General features: G+C 39.8%; 2 protein-coding genes and 1 pseudogene across 2 annotated transcripts; all 3 read left to right on the top strand.

Moving 5' to 3' along the window:
- Positions 1 to 959: 959 nt before the first annotated feature.
- LOC143563315 (uncharacterized) lies at positions 960 to 2,053 on the top strand (annotated as a pseudogene).
- Positions 2,054 to 2,440: 387 nt separating this feature from the next.
- LOC143563318 (uncharacterized) lies at positions 2,441 to 2,860 on the top strand. Its single transcript, XM_077050882.1, has one exon. It carries the CDS (start codon positions 2,441 to 2,443, stop codon positions 2,858 to 2,860), a length of 420 nt encoding a protein of 139 aa, XP_076906997.1.
- Positions 2,861 to 3,019: 159 nt separating this feature from the next.
- Positions 3,020 to 3,695, top strand: LOC143563317 (uncharacterized). The gene is made up of 2 exons (XM_077050881.1): positions 3,020 to 3,149; positions 3,244 to 3,695. Exons 1-2 carry the CDS (start codon positions 3,020 to 3,022, stop codon positions 3,693 to 3,695), a joined length of 582 nt encoding a protein of 193 aa, XP_076906996.1.
- Positions 3,696 to 19,865: the final 16,170 nt, after the last annotated feature.

Here is a 19,865-nt window from a genome sequence, read left to right as displayed (position 1 = left end):
CTCGTTTAATAAACGAGCCCGAGCCCGAGCTTCATTATCGAACTCGAGCCGGCTCGCTAGTCAAAACGAGCATGTCATTTATATATTTTTTATAATTATATATATATATATTAATATATACATATATATTTAATAATTATTAATTGATATATATAATTTTATGAAAAAAAATAACTAAATAACATATATTCAAAAGAAGATTCAGTTTGTGATCACAAAACCAAAGAGTAAATAATGATGGCTAAAGTGATTTGAAAAATGGGTAAGCTTATAACTTTTTTAAGTTCATGTTATGGTGTATACAAGTTTTAGAGAAATATATATATACATATATATATATATTTCAAAATGTATCTGTTCAAAATTGGTATTTCAAAGTATAAGTAATCATAGAAGGTTGACATTAAAGTCAAGTAGACAACTTGTTTAGTGAATTTAGTTTTTGATAATGTTTTCTTTTCCAGATTATTATTTGAGTTAAATTGTGGATATATTGGTCAAACGGGTCCGTTTGTTAGTACAAATTAGTTGAGTTAGATTGAGGACATATTGGTCAAACGGGCTAGTAGGAATTTTTGTGCTCATATCAACACGGGGAAATCAAACGGGCCTATTTGTTAGTACAAATTAGTTGAGTTAAATTGTGGACATATTGGTCAAACGGGCTGGTAGGAATTTTTGTGCTCATATCAACACGGGAAAGTCAAACGGGCATGTTTGTTAGTACAAATTAGTTGAGTTAAATTGTGGACATACTGGTCAAACGGGCTGGTAGGAATTTTTATGCTCATATCAACATGGGAAAGTCAAACGGGCATGTTTGTTAGTACAAATTAGTTCTAAAAAATTGTGGACATATTGTGTTTAAACATGCTTAATATTTGCAACATATGTTTGTAGCTGATTTTAATTATTTTTTTATATTTTTAATTGTGTATATATGTATGCACGGTTACTAGATGGATTCCAAAAAAGAGAAAGGGAAAAGAGAAAATTGGATAAAAGAAATGGTATTAGAATTATGTCGGTTCTTAAACAAATATATAACGAAGCATGGTCGAACTTCCTCATTCAAATGGGTTTCTTTTCAGCCAGAGTTTGAAAAGGTTATAAATCATAAATTCGTCAGTGACAAAGCTATGAAGAACAAATATGACCATATGAGAAAAGAATACTACCTTTGGAAGTCACTTAAGAACGGAGAGACTGGTGTAGGCTCGAATGACAGCATCAAGCAACTTAGTTGTTCTGATGAATGGTGGAAAAGAAAATTAAGGTGGCAAAAATATAACTCATTTAAAATTTAAAAATCGGTCACAATGATAACTAATGATTTACCGTTTAATTATGTAGGAAAACTCGAAAGTTCTAGCAATTCAAAATAATCAACCATCTATACAACTACAAGAAGTGTGGGATCAGTTATTTGGAGATGCAGTTGCTAGTGGGGAAAATTGTGTGGCGCCATCTATGGATCCAACGACATTCAGTGAGGTGCATATTGAGAACCTTGAGGATGACAATGTTGAAGAAGGTGATAATGGAGATGTTTTTCAAGTACACAATGATACACCTTCTAATCTAGAAAACTTGGAAACTCTAGAAAATACTTTCTTTGGTGACTTTTTGAATGAAGTACGTCAACCTGATGCATCAACATCAACTGCCAGTGAGGTTGCAAAAAATTTTGAGAAGCCTACTAAAGTAAACACTAAGCCTAAACCAGTTAAGATGAAACGTAAAGGGAGAGACTCATTGGGGGCTTATACTTAAAGACCATTTAACTCAAAGTAATATGAATCAACAGTGTGCTCTAGAAATATTAGAATTAGATTATTCCAAACTCAGTGAAAGTAGTAAGTTTAGTATTGAAGCTGCTATAAGTGTGCTTTATCAGATGGTAGATGCAGGATTAATGAGAGAAGATGAGGGGTTGTGGTTGTTTGCAATGGATTTATTTGAAGATCCCGTGAAAAGAGAAATGTTTATAAATGTGTGACATGATCAAAGTACGTTAGCGTGGCTGCAACGAAAGCAAAGGCTCACCGACTAAGGTTTTCTTTGAGGATATGTTACAAAGACATTATTGTCTCTATTTGTTTGAACTTTATTTCTTTTGGATTGATTTATTGTTTTTTACATTGATGTTTTAGTGGCATGAATATATAAGATGTTATTTGATATCTTTTTATTTTAATTTTTATTTATTTGAGAATGTTATTTACATCTTTATATATTAAGCTATTTATGTGTTTATGTGTTAGCTAGTTATGTGTTTATGTGTTATGCTGATATTGAATTTATTACCAGGGTTATTATGAATAATGAAACAAACAAGAAGAAGCACAAACTGCATTGTTATAATTTTTTGTTGGATTCAACTTATACAAGTGATCTAGTTGTTGCATACTATTATAAGCATATATACAAGAAACCATGCATGACATCATCAAAAACGGGGCAGGCTTGGATAATGGAAGTTTTGAATGGAAATCCTATACGATGTGTAAAAGAATTCAGAATGCATCCAAATGTGTTTATGAAATTATGTAGAGAGTTTGAATCAAACTATGGATTGCAGTCGAGTGATAGAATGTCAACTTGTGAGAAGGTGGGGATATTTCTGTATACGTTGGCATTGGGATTATCTAACAGGGATGTTGAGGAGCGTTTTCAACGTTCTGGAGAGACTATTAGTATAGCATTTCATGAAGTTCTAGAGGCAATATCCGGTAGAGATAAAGGTTCTCAAGGTCTAGCACGCAACATTATAAGACCAAAAGATCCAACTTTTGAATTAGTACCACCTCAAATCTTGAACGACAAAAGATACATGCCGTATTTCAAGGTGTTGAATTGATTAATGTCATTCATGCTTGTTTATTTTGTTACTTAGCTAATTTCAAATTATATTTAGGATTGTATTGGATGTATTGACGGTACACACATAGGGGCCTGCATCCCAGAGAGCCAACAACTACCTTATATTGGTATAAAAGGGGTACCAACTTTCAACGTAATGGCAACATGTGATTTCGATATGTGTTTCACATTCATATCGATCGGATGGGAGGGTTCAGCACATGACACACGTGTTTTCATTAATGCAACCCAGGATAGTAAATTCAACTTCCCACACCCACCTGAAGGTAATATTTAAAATTGTTTAAACATATATATGGAACTGTTTCATGTTATTTTTAATAAATCCCAACGTCTTTTGTTTTTCAACTCCTTTATCAGGCAGATATTATTTGGTTGATAAAGGATATCCATGCAGAAAAGGATACCTTGTTCCATATTCCAAGACAAGATACCATCAATCTCATTTCAAAGGGAGCCCCCGAATAATATGCAAGAAGCTTTCAACCGTTCACATACGAAGTTATATTGATAGGTCATTTGGAATTTTGAAGAAACGATTTAAGATACTTGGTACAATGCCCAAGTATAGCGTTCAAACACAAATTGATGTTATCATGACTACATTTGCATTGCATAACTATATACGTAATTCTCAAGAAGATATCATGTTTACTACAATGGAGAAATATCCAAACTACATACCACGAGATGAACTTCATGATGCTAGTAACCATGACACAAGCACCGATGGTCTATTTGAAGGAGCAACGAATGAGATGAAATTTGTTCGCAACAATATTGCTACTTTGATATGGAATGCACGACAATAACGATATAACAACAATATATTTTATTTTTCGACTGTTTGGTATTGACTATGTTTTATTTAATTGAAATAACCATGTTTTATTTATTTGAGAACACACACACACACACACACACACACACACACACACACACACACACACACATATATATATATATATATATATATATATTTGTGTGTCTGTGTGTCTGATTACGTTTAGTATTATGTTTTTTAGTTATTTAGTTATGTCTATTTTGGTCATTTTATACATTTTATTAAAAGTTTCAGCTACTCTACCAAACACCTAAATATATCTAAAAAGCTACAGCTAACAGCTACCAGCTACTACCTAACAGCTTCCAGCTACCAGCTTCCAGCCACCAGCTAGTTTTGCCAAACATACCCGTAATGTAAACTTAGTCACTATCGGGTTTATCAGTTCGTTATGACAACAGTCTTGTTATTACGGTATCGGTTTGGTTCTCGCGTTACCAGTATAGTAACCGAAAAAGAAAGTCAAAAAGTGAAGTGGTGATATGACCAAAAAGATATGCACATGTGAGAGTGTATGTTACATAGACAACAAACTCGTGCCTTGCGGCGAAGACGCGGCCTGAAACTAGTTTGATTCGTTACGTAGCAAATAATGTGTATAACTTATCTTTTAACATTTTAAAAATATTAAGCATTTCAAAAATATTAAAAATATTTTAGTTAAATAATAAAATAACTAAATAAAGGTTTGGTTCGTTATAATAACCTAAGTGCGTAAAAAACGAAAACGACTTCTATAAATTTTATCTTAATTCCATAATTAATTCCATCTATTTTAGCCAACAATCATTTTATCTTTATTATTATATTATTATTGTTCTACTCACTCAAATTAATTCTTATAGCGCAATTAATATTTTAATATAATTTAAGGAATTCTCGGGATGTTACAATATATATAAGGGCGCGTTGAATACAACCCAAATTTTAAATAATAAACTGTAAAGATCGCATAAATAATCAATAACTAATTGTTCGTTACAACACTTCAAATCGCAGTAAAAAAATTAATCGAACCACATAATTTCCATTCTTATCGTTTCAGGTGTACTAATCGAACCAACGTTACATAAATTGGTTCGAATTTCAACCATACAACAATCACAGAAAAATATGCTAACACAATAAAAGGTTGGTTTCGGATACCTGGCAGTGAATAGAATATAACTGAATAATAATTAATAACTATAATAATATTAATATTAAACCTTTTAAAATAGACAAAGTTAATCATGCACGCAACCGAGTAAGATTCAGAGGTTGTTGTACGGTGTAATTGTTCGCCTATGTGTTTATGGCTTTAAAAGTGTACTCCTAAAGATGTGAGAATTTGGTTAATTATTTTTCAAATTATGCAAGTATAGTGATCATTTATATAGAGAGAGCTATTAACTTGATAATATGGCATCATTTTATATGGTTCATCATAAAGTGTGTCCAATATGTGGTTATTAATGAAATTAGTGCAATGTAATTCAAAATTTCGGACAACATTGCATCATGTTTTTTATTTTAGGAATTCCAAAAACTCACTTGTTGGTATTTTGAAGATTATGCGCACATAATGAGTTCTGTAACATCCCGAGATTCCCTTGAGTAATTTTAAAATATTATTTTTGCCTAAATAATTAATTTGAGTTAGAATAATAATAATAATAATAATAATAATAATAATAATAATAAAAAAGATAAAAGGTTGTTGGGCTAGAATTAATGGAATTGTTTATGGACTTAAGATGAAGATGTAAGGTCCATGGGCTTAGATAGTATAAATACCCTTTAAATCCTAAATCCTTTCCATCTCCATCATTCTACACCATAGCCTACATCATCAAAAACACACACTTAAGCCTAACACTCTCTACACTATTCCATACAACGATCCAAGACCAAAAAAAGGTAAGAAATCATTTATCTCAGCTAACCCAACAATTTAGAACCCGACACCGTAGCCCCTGGATGCCGAGTGAGCCGTTTGAATCTAGATCTAGCTTTAATCGGGTGTTTCGTCGACCAAAAACGAACTTAAGGGCCACCTTAGCTCAGATCTGGACACCCCGAAGCTACCTGGGTTATAAAGGATCAAAATCCGGGCAACCATGGTGGTTAATGGCGGTTGATGGCGCTAAAATAGAAGAAAAACCTTAAAACACGAAGTAGAAAGCTGGTCTGAACGTATAAGCCGTACAAGTATAAGGTGTATATGTATAGACCTTATAAGTATACATAGTGTGTATGTATGTACAACATGTATGTATGTTGTATATGTATACGTAGCGTATAAGTATATACACCGTGTAAGTATGCCATATATGTATATCTATGTAAGCCATGTATGTATGCCGTATATGTATGCGTAGCGTACAAGTATATACGCCGTGTAAGTTTGTCATATATGTATGTGCAACGAATATGTATGTATGCCATGTATGTATGCATGTCATATATGTACGTATGTCGTGTATGTATGTACGCCGTATATGTACGTGTAACGTATATGTATATACGCAGTGTATGTATGTATGCCATATATATATGTGTAACGTATTTGTATGTATGCCATGTATATATGTATGCCATATATATATGAAGAACGCATATGTATGTATCATATATATGTATGTATAGCGTGTACATATGTTAACATAGAATCTGGACTTATATGGTATATACACTAAGAACAAAGAACCAATTAATATGGAAGGTAATGCTTAAAATGAGAAAGACCTAGAAAGAAGGGCCAAGTAGACAAATGAGCACTAGAGTAGTAGCTAACTTATGTGCCTTATTCAGTCAGTCGTGCACAGCTAAGGAGGGGGATTAGGATTAACTCCGAACGTAACAAAATCTAGGTGAGTTTCTAGCCCCATTTCCTTGTTATGTTTTCAGGGCTGTGTGCATACTCGATATGATTAGTTAATACACTTATATTAAATGGTAAGTGTATGTTATGTGAATGTGTAGGTTCCCAGCCGGATCTACACAGGAATATCTCGTAACACGAGGGTGCGGAATCCCCACGTATACGATACGAATGTCGAGACGATTAATACGTTGAATATAAACAAACACACAAAATATAAGATAGAACTCGATATATTGCCAACACGTGATTCAGAGAATCACCAAAACCAATCGTTCAAAAAGACTCTTTCAAAACCCCGAAGTTATGAGTTTATATAACTTGACAACTTCGCCTAACATACTAGGCGAAGTTGTCATAACTTCGCTAATACTTCAAGTTCGCTTAAACACACTAGCGAACATACAATAACACGTTCAATATAAACTATCAATATAAACGATTACAGACACAACTAAAACACGAGATACTAAACTACTGGCACCATGCACCAACAGACTCCCCCTTGGCAGTAGCTTCATATCTCTATCTTCTTTCTCGTGTCTGGTAATCCAAAAATCACGTACCAACCGTCTTCAAGCATGAACGCCCTGTCTTACACAGACAGAGACCACCCTCTGGTACTTCTTAGCTTCATCTTTCCACGCAGGAATGTAGAAAATCTTCTTATCATTGAGTACCTGCAAATCAGCTTGAGACAAATTAACCAAGTGCATGGGATCATACACTCTCAGGATCTCCTGTTCATCCTCATCTTCCATAACAGCTTCAGCAGTCTTGCAGTCAACGTACCACTACTTGAGATCCTTCAACACATCCTTGGGCATCATCTTCATTGGGACCTCTTTCAAGAAACAAATCGGCTTGTATTTCATCACCATCCAAGGTTTCCCATCAGTCCTCATGCCTCTTTCCTTATCTTCGACTAACTTCCCTTTCTGTGGCTTCAATAATTCAAACTTTTTCTCTTTCACACTTTCCTTCCATACGATCTTTCCAACCCAATCCGCGAAGTTATCACCACTTCTATTTATTAATCTCAACTGAGCCAAATCTTTCACCTCACACGCAGGCAAGGTGCTGAGCGATCTCAAAGCCTTCTTAAAGTACTGAACCCCATCATAACGCTTAATCACAAACAATTTCAGCTGTTCATCATACAACCAACAGATAATACCTTTCTCTGACTCAGCGTAGCCCTTGATATTGTAACTTTTCTTAAACATTGTTGGAACTGCAGGCTTCTTTGTGTTGAAGAACCACTGAGCACAGCCTTCTTTCCATCTTGGTTGTTCTTCCCATTCAGACTCATCCGACACATTTTCATCTAAACTCAGCTTCACTTCATCGGCACTTGGAATATCATGCTCTACACCATCATCAACAATCTCTTCTTCTTCCAATTCACTGTCAATATCTATCTCCTTCCCAATCTTTTCAATCTCATCAATTGTTAACACATCATCGACTAACTCTTCATCATCGTTTCCCAAAACCCCTTCATCATCTACAACCACCACTGTAACACCACCTGTACTACTTGACGGACCCGCAGACTCCCCCTGAGATGTGGAAGTCCCAAGAGTTTGTTCAGTTCTTGGCAACTCACCACCTGCACCTTTCGATGCATTGGGATTATCGTCTCTGTCTTGCCTCTTCTTTGTTCTCAATTCATCACCTTTGCAACTGGACTCCCCCTGAGATGCTAAGAACTCCTTAAGTTGATCAAACACCTTACCGTGCTCAATAAGTAGTGCAGTCTGAACCTGATTTTGTGCCACCAAACGATTAATAGTTTCAGATTGAATTATATTCACCCATGACAGTTCAGTAACCACCCTCTCAAGAGCTGCAATCCTCTCCGAATCAGACAAAGTTGAATCAAAATCAACATTCAAGGGAGAAGTAGCCTGAGCAAACCGTAGTGGGGTCTCCAAGCTTGCGGGAATAATAGGTGTATGTTGAGTAGGAATTGAGGATGGCATCGATACAGACAAGCCAGCAGTCGCCACCAGTGTGGACTCAGCAAACATAGCCACCACCTCTGATGGAGTAAGAGTAGGAGGCGGTAAAGAAACAATCTCTGGTGCCGTAAACTGAAACGAGGTCGGAGGTGTAACACCCCGACCAAAGGCGGATTATACATCGGGGCGCCACATATTGCTTCATTACTCGCGACACTATTGGTGTCAATATTTATTAATACACATTTTATCGCGCACGCGCAGCGGGGAAAATAAAGAACATAAATCAAACATAAATCAATATATTATAAATTATAACATTCAAACAACATTAACTTGTCTTGATACATTTTAATTCTAGGTCCAAAAGTGAAAACGTCCTACGTGTCCACAAGCTCCAAAACAGCTACTGCAAACCTGAACATGTGTTAAAATAAACGTCAAACACTTGCGTGTTGGTGAGAAATCAAGTTTAATACAATACATAGATAATCATAAATCTGCGCGCAACATGTGTATGTCTGGTTTTCAACAAGGGTGTAATCTGATTGGGACCAACTCTAAGAGACAAGACTGCCAGTGCTCTCAATTGAGCTCACAAACAAGACTAACTGTGCAAGTGTAACAAAAGAGAAAATCATAAACGAATGTTCTCCCGTGTTCATCTAATGGTACCATGAAAACTGCGGAATAGACCGACAAGACGGTTAATGATCCACACATACAAATAAACAGCCAAGTCTACGTCCTCAACACATGGGATACTGCGCGACTAAAGTTCATAAACAAGTTTAAGACTCTAAGTTTGTATGAACACATGAACATCCCAAAACATTAAAAGCAAAAAGGGATTAGGTACGAGATTACTCACTTGATAAACGATGCGGTGTAAGGTAAAGCAAGAACCAACTTTAAACAAGCACAAGTTAACCTATAAATAAGATTGTTGTTTTTAATGATTGGTTTTAAGTCTTGATTACAAGTTAGCATAATTAATAAGTTATTAAATATAATATATTACCGGAAAACAGGGCAGAGGAGAGGAGAAAACGGAGGCAAGAGAGGAGGCGGCAGAGGAAAAACAACGGCAAGGAGCAAGAGAGAACAGGAGAGTGTAAGTGTTTTGTGTGTGTAGTGTTATGAAAAATAATACTATTATTTATAGAGAAACCCTAGGAGACATAAATCCAGACAAAAAAAAGGAAAAGATTCCAAGACAAACAGAACAAGACAAAACAAAAGATAACAAAAGATATCAAAAGATATGGCAGCTGCAGGGGGCAAGATAAAGCTGTCAGGGAACAGTAAAAAAAAGCATGGGCGGTTCAGATAAAGGTACTGGTCAAGCATGGCAAAAGCAGATCTCAAAAGATAATGTCAGTCACTTTTTCTACCAACCAATGGGGTTGGTACGCATGCTGCGCCGAAAGTAACTATTCAGACATTAGATAGGTTAGGTCAACAGCTCAGAAGAAAAGACATTTACAAAAGCAAACGGCTAGAATAAACATCAAGGGTTAAGCGCGGGAAGGCTGAGTGCGCGAGCGCGAAGGCTGGCACAACAATCCTTAGCGCACTGCGGGAAGAATCACATCCTTAGCGTGCTGCGTGAAGAACTAGAATTCTAAGCGCATCGCGGGAAGAACATACATTCTTAGCGCATTGCGAGAAGAACATGCATTCTTAGCGCGCTGCGAGAAGAGTTCTCTTCACGCATCGCAGGAACAAGATGTCTTCACGCAGGCTTCCATGTAAGGAGTCTGGCGCGTGGAGCTGCAGACATCCTTAGGCGGGAAGAACCAAAGGATAAGCAAAGAGTTAGAAGAAAAAGAGGGAAACAAGGCGTAAGGGCGGGACGGCGACAAGAGGGAAAAGAAGGCGGAAAGAGAGAAGGAAGAGGGACGGGACGGCGGAAAGAAAGAGAGAGAAAGAGGCGGGAAGGAAAAGTATATTATTATTATTAAAAGTAAAATATAAGTATAAATAAATATAAAATCATAAAAGAAAGAGTTCGGGTAAGAGAAACGGGTACCTGGGTCGGGTCGGATCGGGCAGATGTCACAGTCTCCCCTACTTTAAGAAATTTCGTCCCGAAATTTATCTCGAAGTAGGTTGCGCAGAGAACAGGTGCGGGTACTTGATCTTCATTTGATCTTCCCTTTCCCATGTAAACTCGGCTCCGCGCTTGGACTCCCAGCGAACTTTCACGATAGGGATACGACTGCGCTTGGTTTGCTTTACCTCGCGATCCATAATCTCAACAGGCTTCTCAACGAAATGCATAGATTCATCAACTTGGACTTCATCAAGTGGAATGTGAAGGTTCTCGTCAGCTAAACACTTCTTGAGATTGGATACATGGAACGTTGGATGCACATTACTGAGCGCGGGCGGCAGGTCAAGTCTGTAGGCAACTTTTCCCACACGCGCGAGAATCTTGAATGGACCAACATAACGAGGAGCAAGCTTACATTTCTTCCCAAAGCGGACAACACCTTTCCAGGGCGACACTTTGAGGAGAACAAGATCACCAACTTGAAATTCGAGAGGCTTTCGCCTGCGATCTGCGTAACTCTTCTGTCGGCTTCTAGCAATCAGCAGATGATCACGGATCTTGGCGATTTTATCGGTTGTCTCTTGAACAAGTTCGGGTCCTGTGATTTGAGTTTCACCCACTTCGCTCCAACAAATCGGGGAGCGGCACTTACGACCGTAAAGTGCTTCAAATGGGGCCATACCGATACTGGAATGATAGCTGTTATTATAAGAGAACTCGATCAAAGGCAGGTGCGAATCCCAATTACCTCCAAAATCAAGAACACAAGATCGGAGCATATCCTCAAGAGTTTGAATAGTTCGCTCAGACTGACCGTCAGTCTGGGGATGATATGCCGTACTCATGTCCAAGCGAGTTCCTAGCGCAGATTGGAGAGATTTCCAAAAGCGGGATATAAAACGGCCATCGCGATCGGATATGATGCTCAAAGGAGTACCATGACGGCAAACAATTTCCTTGACATACAGCTGCGCGAGTTGCTCAACACGGTAGTTTTCACGAATGGGCAGGAAGTGAGCAGACTTAGTCAATCGATCCACTATTACCCAAATGCTATCATGTTTGCTTGCTGTCAAAGGTAACTTGGTAATAAAGTCCATTGCTACACATTCCCATTTCCACGTAGGAATTTCTGGTTGTTCGAGCAAACCAGATGGGCGTTGGTGTTCAGCTTTCACTTTAGAACAAGTCAGACATTTAGCTACGAACACAGCAATATCCTTTTTCATACCGGGCCACCAATAAGTAATGCGCAAATCCTTGTACATCTTATCAGCGCCAGGATGAATAGAATACCGAGATTTGTGCGCTTCACTCAGGATATCAGCGCGAAGATTCTCATCAAAGGGAATCCAGATGCGATTAAGATAACAGAGAATTCCACTCAGATTAGGGACAAAAAGTGCTTCCGCGCCACACGCTAACTCGGCGCGAAGGTTACCATTACTGATGGATGCGCGCTGCGCGTCACGAATACGCGATTCAAGGTTGCTTTGAATCGGCGCGAAGTGAAACTGGGTGCGCGGCAAGATACAGTTAAGCTGGCAGGGTTTTCGGCTGAGCGCATCGGCTACCACATTAGCCTTACCAGGATGATACCGGATCTCACAATCGTAATCGCTGATGAGTTCGTTCCATCGGCGTTGTCTCATGTTGAGTTCCTTCTGATCAAAGATATGCTGAAGGCTTTTATGGTCAGTGTAAAGGATACACTTAGTACCATAAAGGTAGTGTCTCCAGATCTTCAAGGCAAAAACAACTGCACCAAGTTCGAGGTCGTGAGTTGTATAATTCTTTTCATGAACCTTAAGTTGCCTTGATGCATAAGCGATAACCTTGCCTCGTTGCATAAGAACACAACCGAGACCTTGGTTGGATGCATCGCAATACACGACAAAATCATCATTACCCTCAGGTAGCGCAAGAACAGGAGCTTCACACAACAAACGCTTGAGCGTTAGAAAGGCTTCTTCTTGCTTCGAGCCCCAAATATACGGTTTACCTTTGTGCGTCAGAGCTGTTAAAGGCAAAGCGATTTTTGAGAAGTTCGAAATGAATCGCCGGTAGTAACCAGCTAAGCCCAGAAAGGAACGGATCTCAGAAGGAGAGGATGGCGTAATCCAGTTCTTGATTGCTTCAATTTTGGATGGGTCGACATGAATACCCATCTTGTTTACAACGTGACCAAGAAACTGTACTTCATCAGACCAGAATTCACACTTGGAAAGCTTAGCATAGAGCTGCTCGATTCGAAGCTTTTGCAACACCAACCGAAGATGTTGCTCGTGCTCGGCCTTGGTCTTAGAATACACCAGAACATCATCGATAAACACAATCACGAATTTATCCAAGAAAGGCCTACACACCCGATTCATTAGATCCATGAAAACGGCGGGTGCGTTGGTTAAACCGAAGGACATGACCAAGAATTCAAAATGGCCATAACGAGTTCGAAAAGCAGTCTTCGGAACATCTTCATCGCGGATGCGCAACTGGTGATAGCCAGAGCGGAGATCAATCTTCGAGAAACAAGAGGCACCTTGGAGTTGATCAAAGAGGTCGTCAATACGCGGTAAGGGATACCGGTTTTTAATGGTGAGTTTGTTCAACTCGCGGTAATCAATACACATGCGAAACGATCCATCTTTCTTTTTAACGAACAACACCGGAGCACCCCAGGGCGAAGAGCTAGGGCGAATGAATCCTTTAGCAGTCAACTCTTGAAGTTGGCTGGCCAATTCTTGCATCTCAGCGGGTGCAAGACGATAAGGAGATTTAGCTACGGGGGAAGCACCAGGGACAAGATCAATACGGAACTCGACTTCACGAGCGGGAGGGATACCAGGAAGATCATCAGGAAAAACTTCAGGGAAATCACGCACAACAGGGATATCGCGAAGCTTCTTCTCTTCAGCAGGTTTAACCACATGGGCTAAGAAGGCAACACACTTCTTCCGCATGAGTCTTTGGGCTTCGGCGCAAGACATAAGCTTAAGACCACTGGAGGGTTTTTCGCCGTAAATATGAAGATCACCATTTTCTCGAGGAATGCGAATCATCTTCTTGGCGCAAATAACTTCGGCGCGATTATGCGAGAGCCAGTCCATACCAATAATAACATCAAAGCTTCCAAGAGGCATGGGGATGAGGTCAATCAGAAAATCGTTTTCGTTAAGGTTAAGCGTACAATCTTTAATCACTGAGTTTATTAAAACAGTTTCACCGTTAGCCAATTCAACTGAAAAATCTTCTTTTAAATTGTTGCGCGGTCGCGCAAGCTTCTGCTCGAAGGCGCGAGAGATAAAACTTCGATCGGCGCCAGTATCAAAAAGTACAGAAGCATAAAATCCGTTAAGTAAAAATGTACCATTAACTACGTCATTATTCGCTTGCGCTTGGTGCGCGGTTATGTTAAAAGCTCGTCCACGCGTCACTTGGTTCGAAATCTGGTTCACCGGATTCGCTTGTGTGATTTGCACTTGTAGTCTCGGGCACGCGTTCCGGAAATGACTGGGATCACCGCAGTTAAAGCATGATCTGGGTCGTGGGTTTTGGTAGATTGATTGTGGGTTCTGCGGGTAGACTGGTGGTGTTGGCGCAATTGGATTGGCGGGAAGGACTCTACAGTTCTCAGCAGTGTGACCAGTACGGCCACATCGGGTACAAAGTCGACACGGGGTTTGGGTTGGGTGGTGAAATCTACAGGTTGGGCAAAAGGGATGGTTTCCTGTGTAAGGTTTCTTAGGAGGCGGGGCAGGGAGTGCTGGATTGGTTAGGGCATAGTTGTGAACTACAGGGGGAGTTGGGTAAGCTGACAGAGGGTTAGGCGCGTAAACTGGGGGTTGGTATGCGGGTTGCTGGACAATGGGCGGGTTGGTAAGCGCATAGGCCTTGCGCCTGCGCTTGAGGTTGTTACGGTTTGAGTGTTCAGGTTTGGTTTCTGTTGGTTCAGGGGCAGTCTTGGTGAGTTTGGTCTTCTCAGTTCCCCGCAGGAACAGGGTTCCTGCTCTGACATGGTTGTCGCTGAGCACAGCGGCCAACTCAATGGCGTCAGAGAGGGTTACTGGGTTTCTGGCCCATACAGAATCTTGAATTTCCATGGGGAGACCCCCAAGGAATTTCTCGATTGCTCGGCGTGAAGGGGTAACAAGGTGAGGGACCAGTAAGCTTAGCTCGTGGAAGCGCGTTGCGTACTCGCGCGCTTCGCCACTGTATTGCTTCAAGTTCCAGAATTCTTCCTCCAGGCGCTTAACTTCGTTGGGAGGGCAGAATTCTCGCGTAAGAACTTCCTTAAATTCCTCCCATGTCATGCTAGAAGCAGCCTCTGCGCCACGCGCATGAGCTACTCCATTCCACCATGTAAGCGCTCTGGATTCCAGGACGCTGGAAGCATATAGGGTTCGTCTGTCTGAGGGGCATTGGGTATGGAGGAAAGTGTTTTCAATCTTTTCGAGCCATTGGAGCATCACGGTGGCTCCTTCAAGACCTGTGAACTTTGGAGGGTTACCCGCGTTAAAGGACTTAATGTTATAACTCGAGGTGTTGGTATTGTTTTGGCTCAAAGCTTGGGCTATTGCGGCGGCCATTTCCTGTGAACGTTGCTGTCTACGCATGCGCGAGGCTTCTCTTCTCTGAAATCGGCGAGATAGCGGAGGCATTCTATAAAAATTTTAATTTTAGTTAATATCTTGGTTTTAGCGCAAAGTTTTAATCTTATAAAGCTTGGTTTCACGGAGTCAGTTACAGTCAACAGTTAAAGTAAAATAAATGATCCTAAATGCAGACTTAATAAAGGTAACAAATTCGAATCAAGAATCGACAATTCATGTATCACCATGACCTTCCGAATTCCCAATTTAAAATATACGAGCAAACGAGCATTGGAGATTGACGATTCATGTATCACAATGACTTTTCAATCTTCAATATAAAACATACAAGAAAATGAGTATTGGAGGTTGACAATTCATGTATCACCATGACTTTTCAAGTCTCCAACCTCAGAACATAATCGTAAATGGAAATTGAAAATCAACTATTCATGTATCACCATGACCTTTCGGATTTTCAATCCCAACAAACGAATATGTAAGTAAAATCAATAAAAATCGAAATTCAGCAAAAATCGAAATATCGCGAAATAAAACATAAAATCATATACTGCGCAAGTGCGAGCATATTCATAAATAATGAGTAATTAACAATAAGCGCGCAAACATGAGATTTCTCATGCGCGAGAAGGGACTCTTAGGTATTCTAGGCCGTTACGTCTAACCACCTATCCTAAAGTCAACGAGCTCTGATACCAATCTGTAACACCCCGACCAAAGGCGGATTATACATCGGGGCGCCACATATTGCTTCATTACTCGCGACACTATTGGTGTCAATATTTATTAATACACATTTTATCGCGCACGCGCAGCGGGGAAAATAAAGAACATAAATCAAACATAAATCAATATATTATAAATTATAACATTCAAACAACATTAACTTGTCTTGATACATTTTAATTCTAGGTCCAAAAGTGAAAACGTCCTACGTGTCCACAAGCTCCAAAACAGCTACTGCAAACCTGAACATGTGTTAAAATAAACGTCAAACACTTGCGTGTTGGTGAGAAATCAAGTTTAATACAATACATAGATAATCATAAATCTGCGCGCAACATGTGTATGTCTGGTTTTCAACAAGGGTGTAATCTGATTGGGACCAACTCTAAGAGACAAGACTGCCAGTGCTCTCAATTGAGCTCACAAACAAGACTAACTGTGCAAGTGTAACAAAAGAGAAAATCATAAACGAATGTTCTCCCGTGTTCATCTAATGGTACCATGAAAACTGCGGAATAGACCGACAAGACGGTTAATGATCCACACATACAAATAAACAGCCAAGTCTACGTCCTCAACACATGGGATACTGCGCGACTAAAGTTCATAAACAAGTTTAAGACTCTAAGTTTGTATGAACACATGAACATCCCAAAACATTAAAAGCAAAAAGGGATTAGGTACGAGATTACTCACTTGATAAACGATGCGGTGTAAGGTAAAGCAAGAACCAACTTTAAACAAGCACAAGTTAACCTATAAATAAGATTGTTGTTTTTAATGATTGGTTTTAAGTCTTGATTACAAGTTAGCATAATTAATAAGTTATTAAATATAATATATTACCGGAAAACAGGGCAGAGGAGAGGAGAAAACGGAGGCAAGAGAGGAGGCGGCAGAGGAAAAACAACGGCAAGGAGCAAGAGAGAACAGGAGAGTGTAAGTGTTTTGTGTGTGTAGTGTTATGAAAAATAATACTATTATTTATAGAGAAACCCTAGGAGACATAAATCCAGACAAAAAAAAGGAAAAGATTCCAAGACAAACAGAACAAGACAAAACAAAAGATAACAAAAGATATCAAAAGATATGGCAGCTGCAGGGGGCAAGATAAAGCTGTCAGGGAACAGTAAAAAAAAGCATGGGCGGTTCAGATAAAGGTACTGGTCAAGCATGGCAAAAGCAGATCTCAAAAGATAATGTCAGTCACTTTTTCTACCAACCAATGGGGTTGGTACGCATGCTGCGCCGAAAGTAACTATTCAGACATTAGATAGGTTAGGTCAACAGCTCAGAAGAAAAGACATTTACAAAAGCAAACGGCTAGAATAAACATCAAGGGTTAAGCGCGGGAAGGCTGAGTGCGCGAGCGCGAAGGCTGGCACAACAATCCTTAGCGCACTGCGGGAAGAATCACATCCTTAGCGTGCTGCGTGAAGAACTAGAATTCTAAGCGCATCGCGGGAAGAACATACATTCTTAGCGCATTGCGGGAAGAACATGCATTCTTAGCGCGCTGCGAGAAGAGTTCTCTTCACGCATCGCAGGAACAAGATGTCTTCACGCAGGCTTCCATGTAAGGAGTCTGGCGCGTGGAGCTGCAGACATCCTTAGGCGGGAAGAACCAAAGGATAAGCAAAGAGTTAGAAGAAAAAGAGGGAAACAAGGCGTAAGGGCGGGACGGCGACAAGAGGGAAAAGAAGGCGGAAAGAGAGAAGGAAGAGGGACGGGACGGCGGAAAGAAAGAGAGAGAAAGAGGCGGGAAGGAAAAGTATATTATTATTATTAAAAGTAAAATATAAGTATAAATAAATATTAAATCATAAAAGAAAGAGTTCGGGTAAGAGAAACGGGTACCTGGGTCGGGTCGGATCGGGCAGATGTCACAGGAGGGACACCAAAAGATGACGACGTGGTCACCAAAGGAACACTTAAGGTTATTGGCAGTGTGATAGTCGAGACAGCAGGTAACATAGTCATACCCGATAAGGAAGGTGGAGTAAAATGAACTACCCTCAAACTTTCACCAACTTTAGAACTTTCACCAACCTTTGTTTTCTTAGATCGACGTACCACTTTATACAATTCATCCTCAAAGTCCGACTCACTATCATCTGAGTCCTTCTTTCGTTTGCCATGGAGTTTTTCTTGTCTTGCAAGAACCCGTTGTGCTTTAGCAATATCATCAGTAGAGGAATCTGATTCAGTCTCCTCAAATCCTCCACAGCTGCAACCGACTGACCCACATTCATACTGGAACCCGCTGCTGTTGAGGCAGGAAGTTCAATAGGATCTACCATACCCATATCAAAGAAGTCATCCCCACCAAAAGCAACCTCAAGATCTACCTGTTCTTCTGGAGCGACATCAGGATCAACAGGCGGTGCTTCCTTTACCACCGGTGGTTGACCGACAGGAGGTGGGGTTGAACCACAAGTGGTGGTTGAGGGACATCGGCCTGTTGCAGTGCCGGATCAAGAAATTCATCACCTGGAGGAGTAACATATGCCGGATTCACGAAGTACCCAAATAATGTTGTGTGCCTAGGGCGTAACTCCTCCTTACTACGTGCACTCGAAGACTTACATTGCGCAAAAATTCTCTTACTCACACTTTCAACATAACGGATAGGACGACGTTGTGGCAAGTTTGGACCAACGTGATTGAGAATCATCTATAAAATTCTTGGGTACATCAAAAATCTTTCGCGAGCCACTGCACGTCTCTGTCGATCAATCTCATAGAAGATCATCTGACTTAAGCTGTAGGGCTTGTTGTAAGTCAAGGCAGTCATCGCAGATTGCATCGTTGCACCCATATCGTCTGTACCAGCTTTACGACCAGACATGCACACTATCATCACGTGCATCAGAAGCCTCCACTGATCTAACAAAAACCCCTTTCGTCTCTGAGAATCTTCCAACGGACCCGAGTACCCCATACGTACAAAAGCACAATTTCGGAAAGTGGCTGAAAAGTCAGTGGGGTCATTGGTAGTCTCAACCCCAAGCTGTAAGGCTACCCTTATTTGATCTACCGAGAACTGTACACCTGTTCATTTACAGTAGCTCGCATCACCGGTGGATCGACACGACAATCATACTCAACTGTATTCCAGAAATCTTCAATATTCGGTAGTGAGATCGGAAGAGTAGTAGTAATAGCATGAAAGATGCGTGAGCGTATGAGAAACGAAATGATCTCACGGTAATCTTCAACTCCTCGAGCATCCGGATCTAAGGTGATATACATATTGTGACCAGGAAAAAACTGTCTATTATTATCTCCACCGTCATCACCACCAGCGCCACCAGCACCTGCGACAGTAGCCATCTCTGCAAAACAAACGAGTCAAGTTAGATCAGTGCAACAACATGTCATAACTTCGCCGTTTACCAGGAGCGAAGTTATGTTGTGGCGAGGTTGATAACTTCGCTGGGTATAGATGTGATAATCGTCAATTTCAGGTTAAATCCGTTAACTCCGTTAACTCAACTCCGTTAATTAAACTTAAAGATCACTGAATCTATAACGCACACCTCATTACGTTTAAACAAGGGTTTAAATGACGCTTGAACAATTACTACATGTGTAGTCTTTCGGGAATTGCACCGAAACGCAAACGAGTTGACGCAAACGATTAGTGAATAAACGAAAAACGTCAAAACAATAATTATGTGATAATTATGTGTTAGACTTATGTGTTACTTGATTATATTATGTGTGATGCTAAACAAGAAACAAGAACTAAATTAATTAAGCTAGAAAGGTAACATTTGAAAGTTGAGGGACTTGAGTGTAATATATTGTTATTAAATAATATTATTATAAACCCTAATCCTCTCTTTCTCTCCCTCATAATCGACAGCCAGCCCCCCCCCCCCCTGCTCTCTCTTGCGATCGGCTCTCACACACACAC

Source organism: Bidens hawaiensis, unplaced genomic scaffold (assembly GCF_021521415.1).
Source record: "Bidens hawaiensis isolate Kalapana, Puna unplaced genomic scaffold, B.hawaiensis_p1.1 tig00021361_1, whole genome shotgun sequence".
In the NCBI taxonomy this organism is placed as follows: domain Eukaryota; kingdom Viridiplantae; phylum Streptophyta; class Magnoliopsida; order Asterales; family Asteraceae; genus Bidens; species Bidens hawaiensis.
This window is presented reverse-complemented; position numbering and strand designations above follow the sequence as displayed.

Bases quoted from the DNA above. Each gene is read 5' to 3' on its own strand.
- LOC143563318 (XM_077050882.1), top strand. From the start codon at position 2,441: ATGACATCATCAAAAACGGGGCAGGCTTGGATAATGGAAGTTTTGAAT.
- LOC143563317 (XM_077050881.1), top strand. From the start codon at position 3,020: ATGGCAACATGTGATTTCGATATGTGTTTCACATTCATATCGATCGGA. The intron at 3,150-3,243 runs GTAATATTTAAA...CTCCTTTATCAG, and splicing joins CTTCCCACACCCACCTGAAG to GCAGATATTATTTGGTTGAT.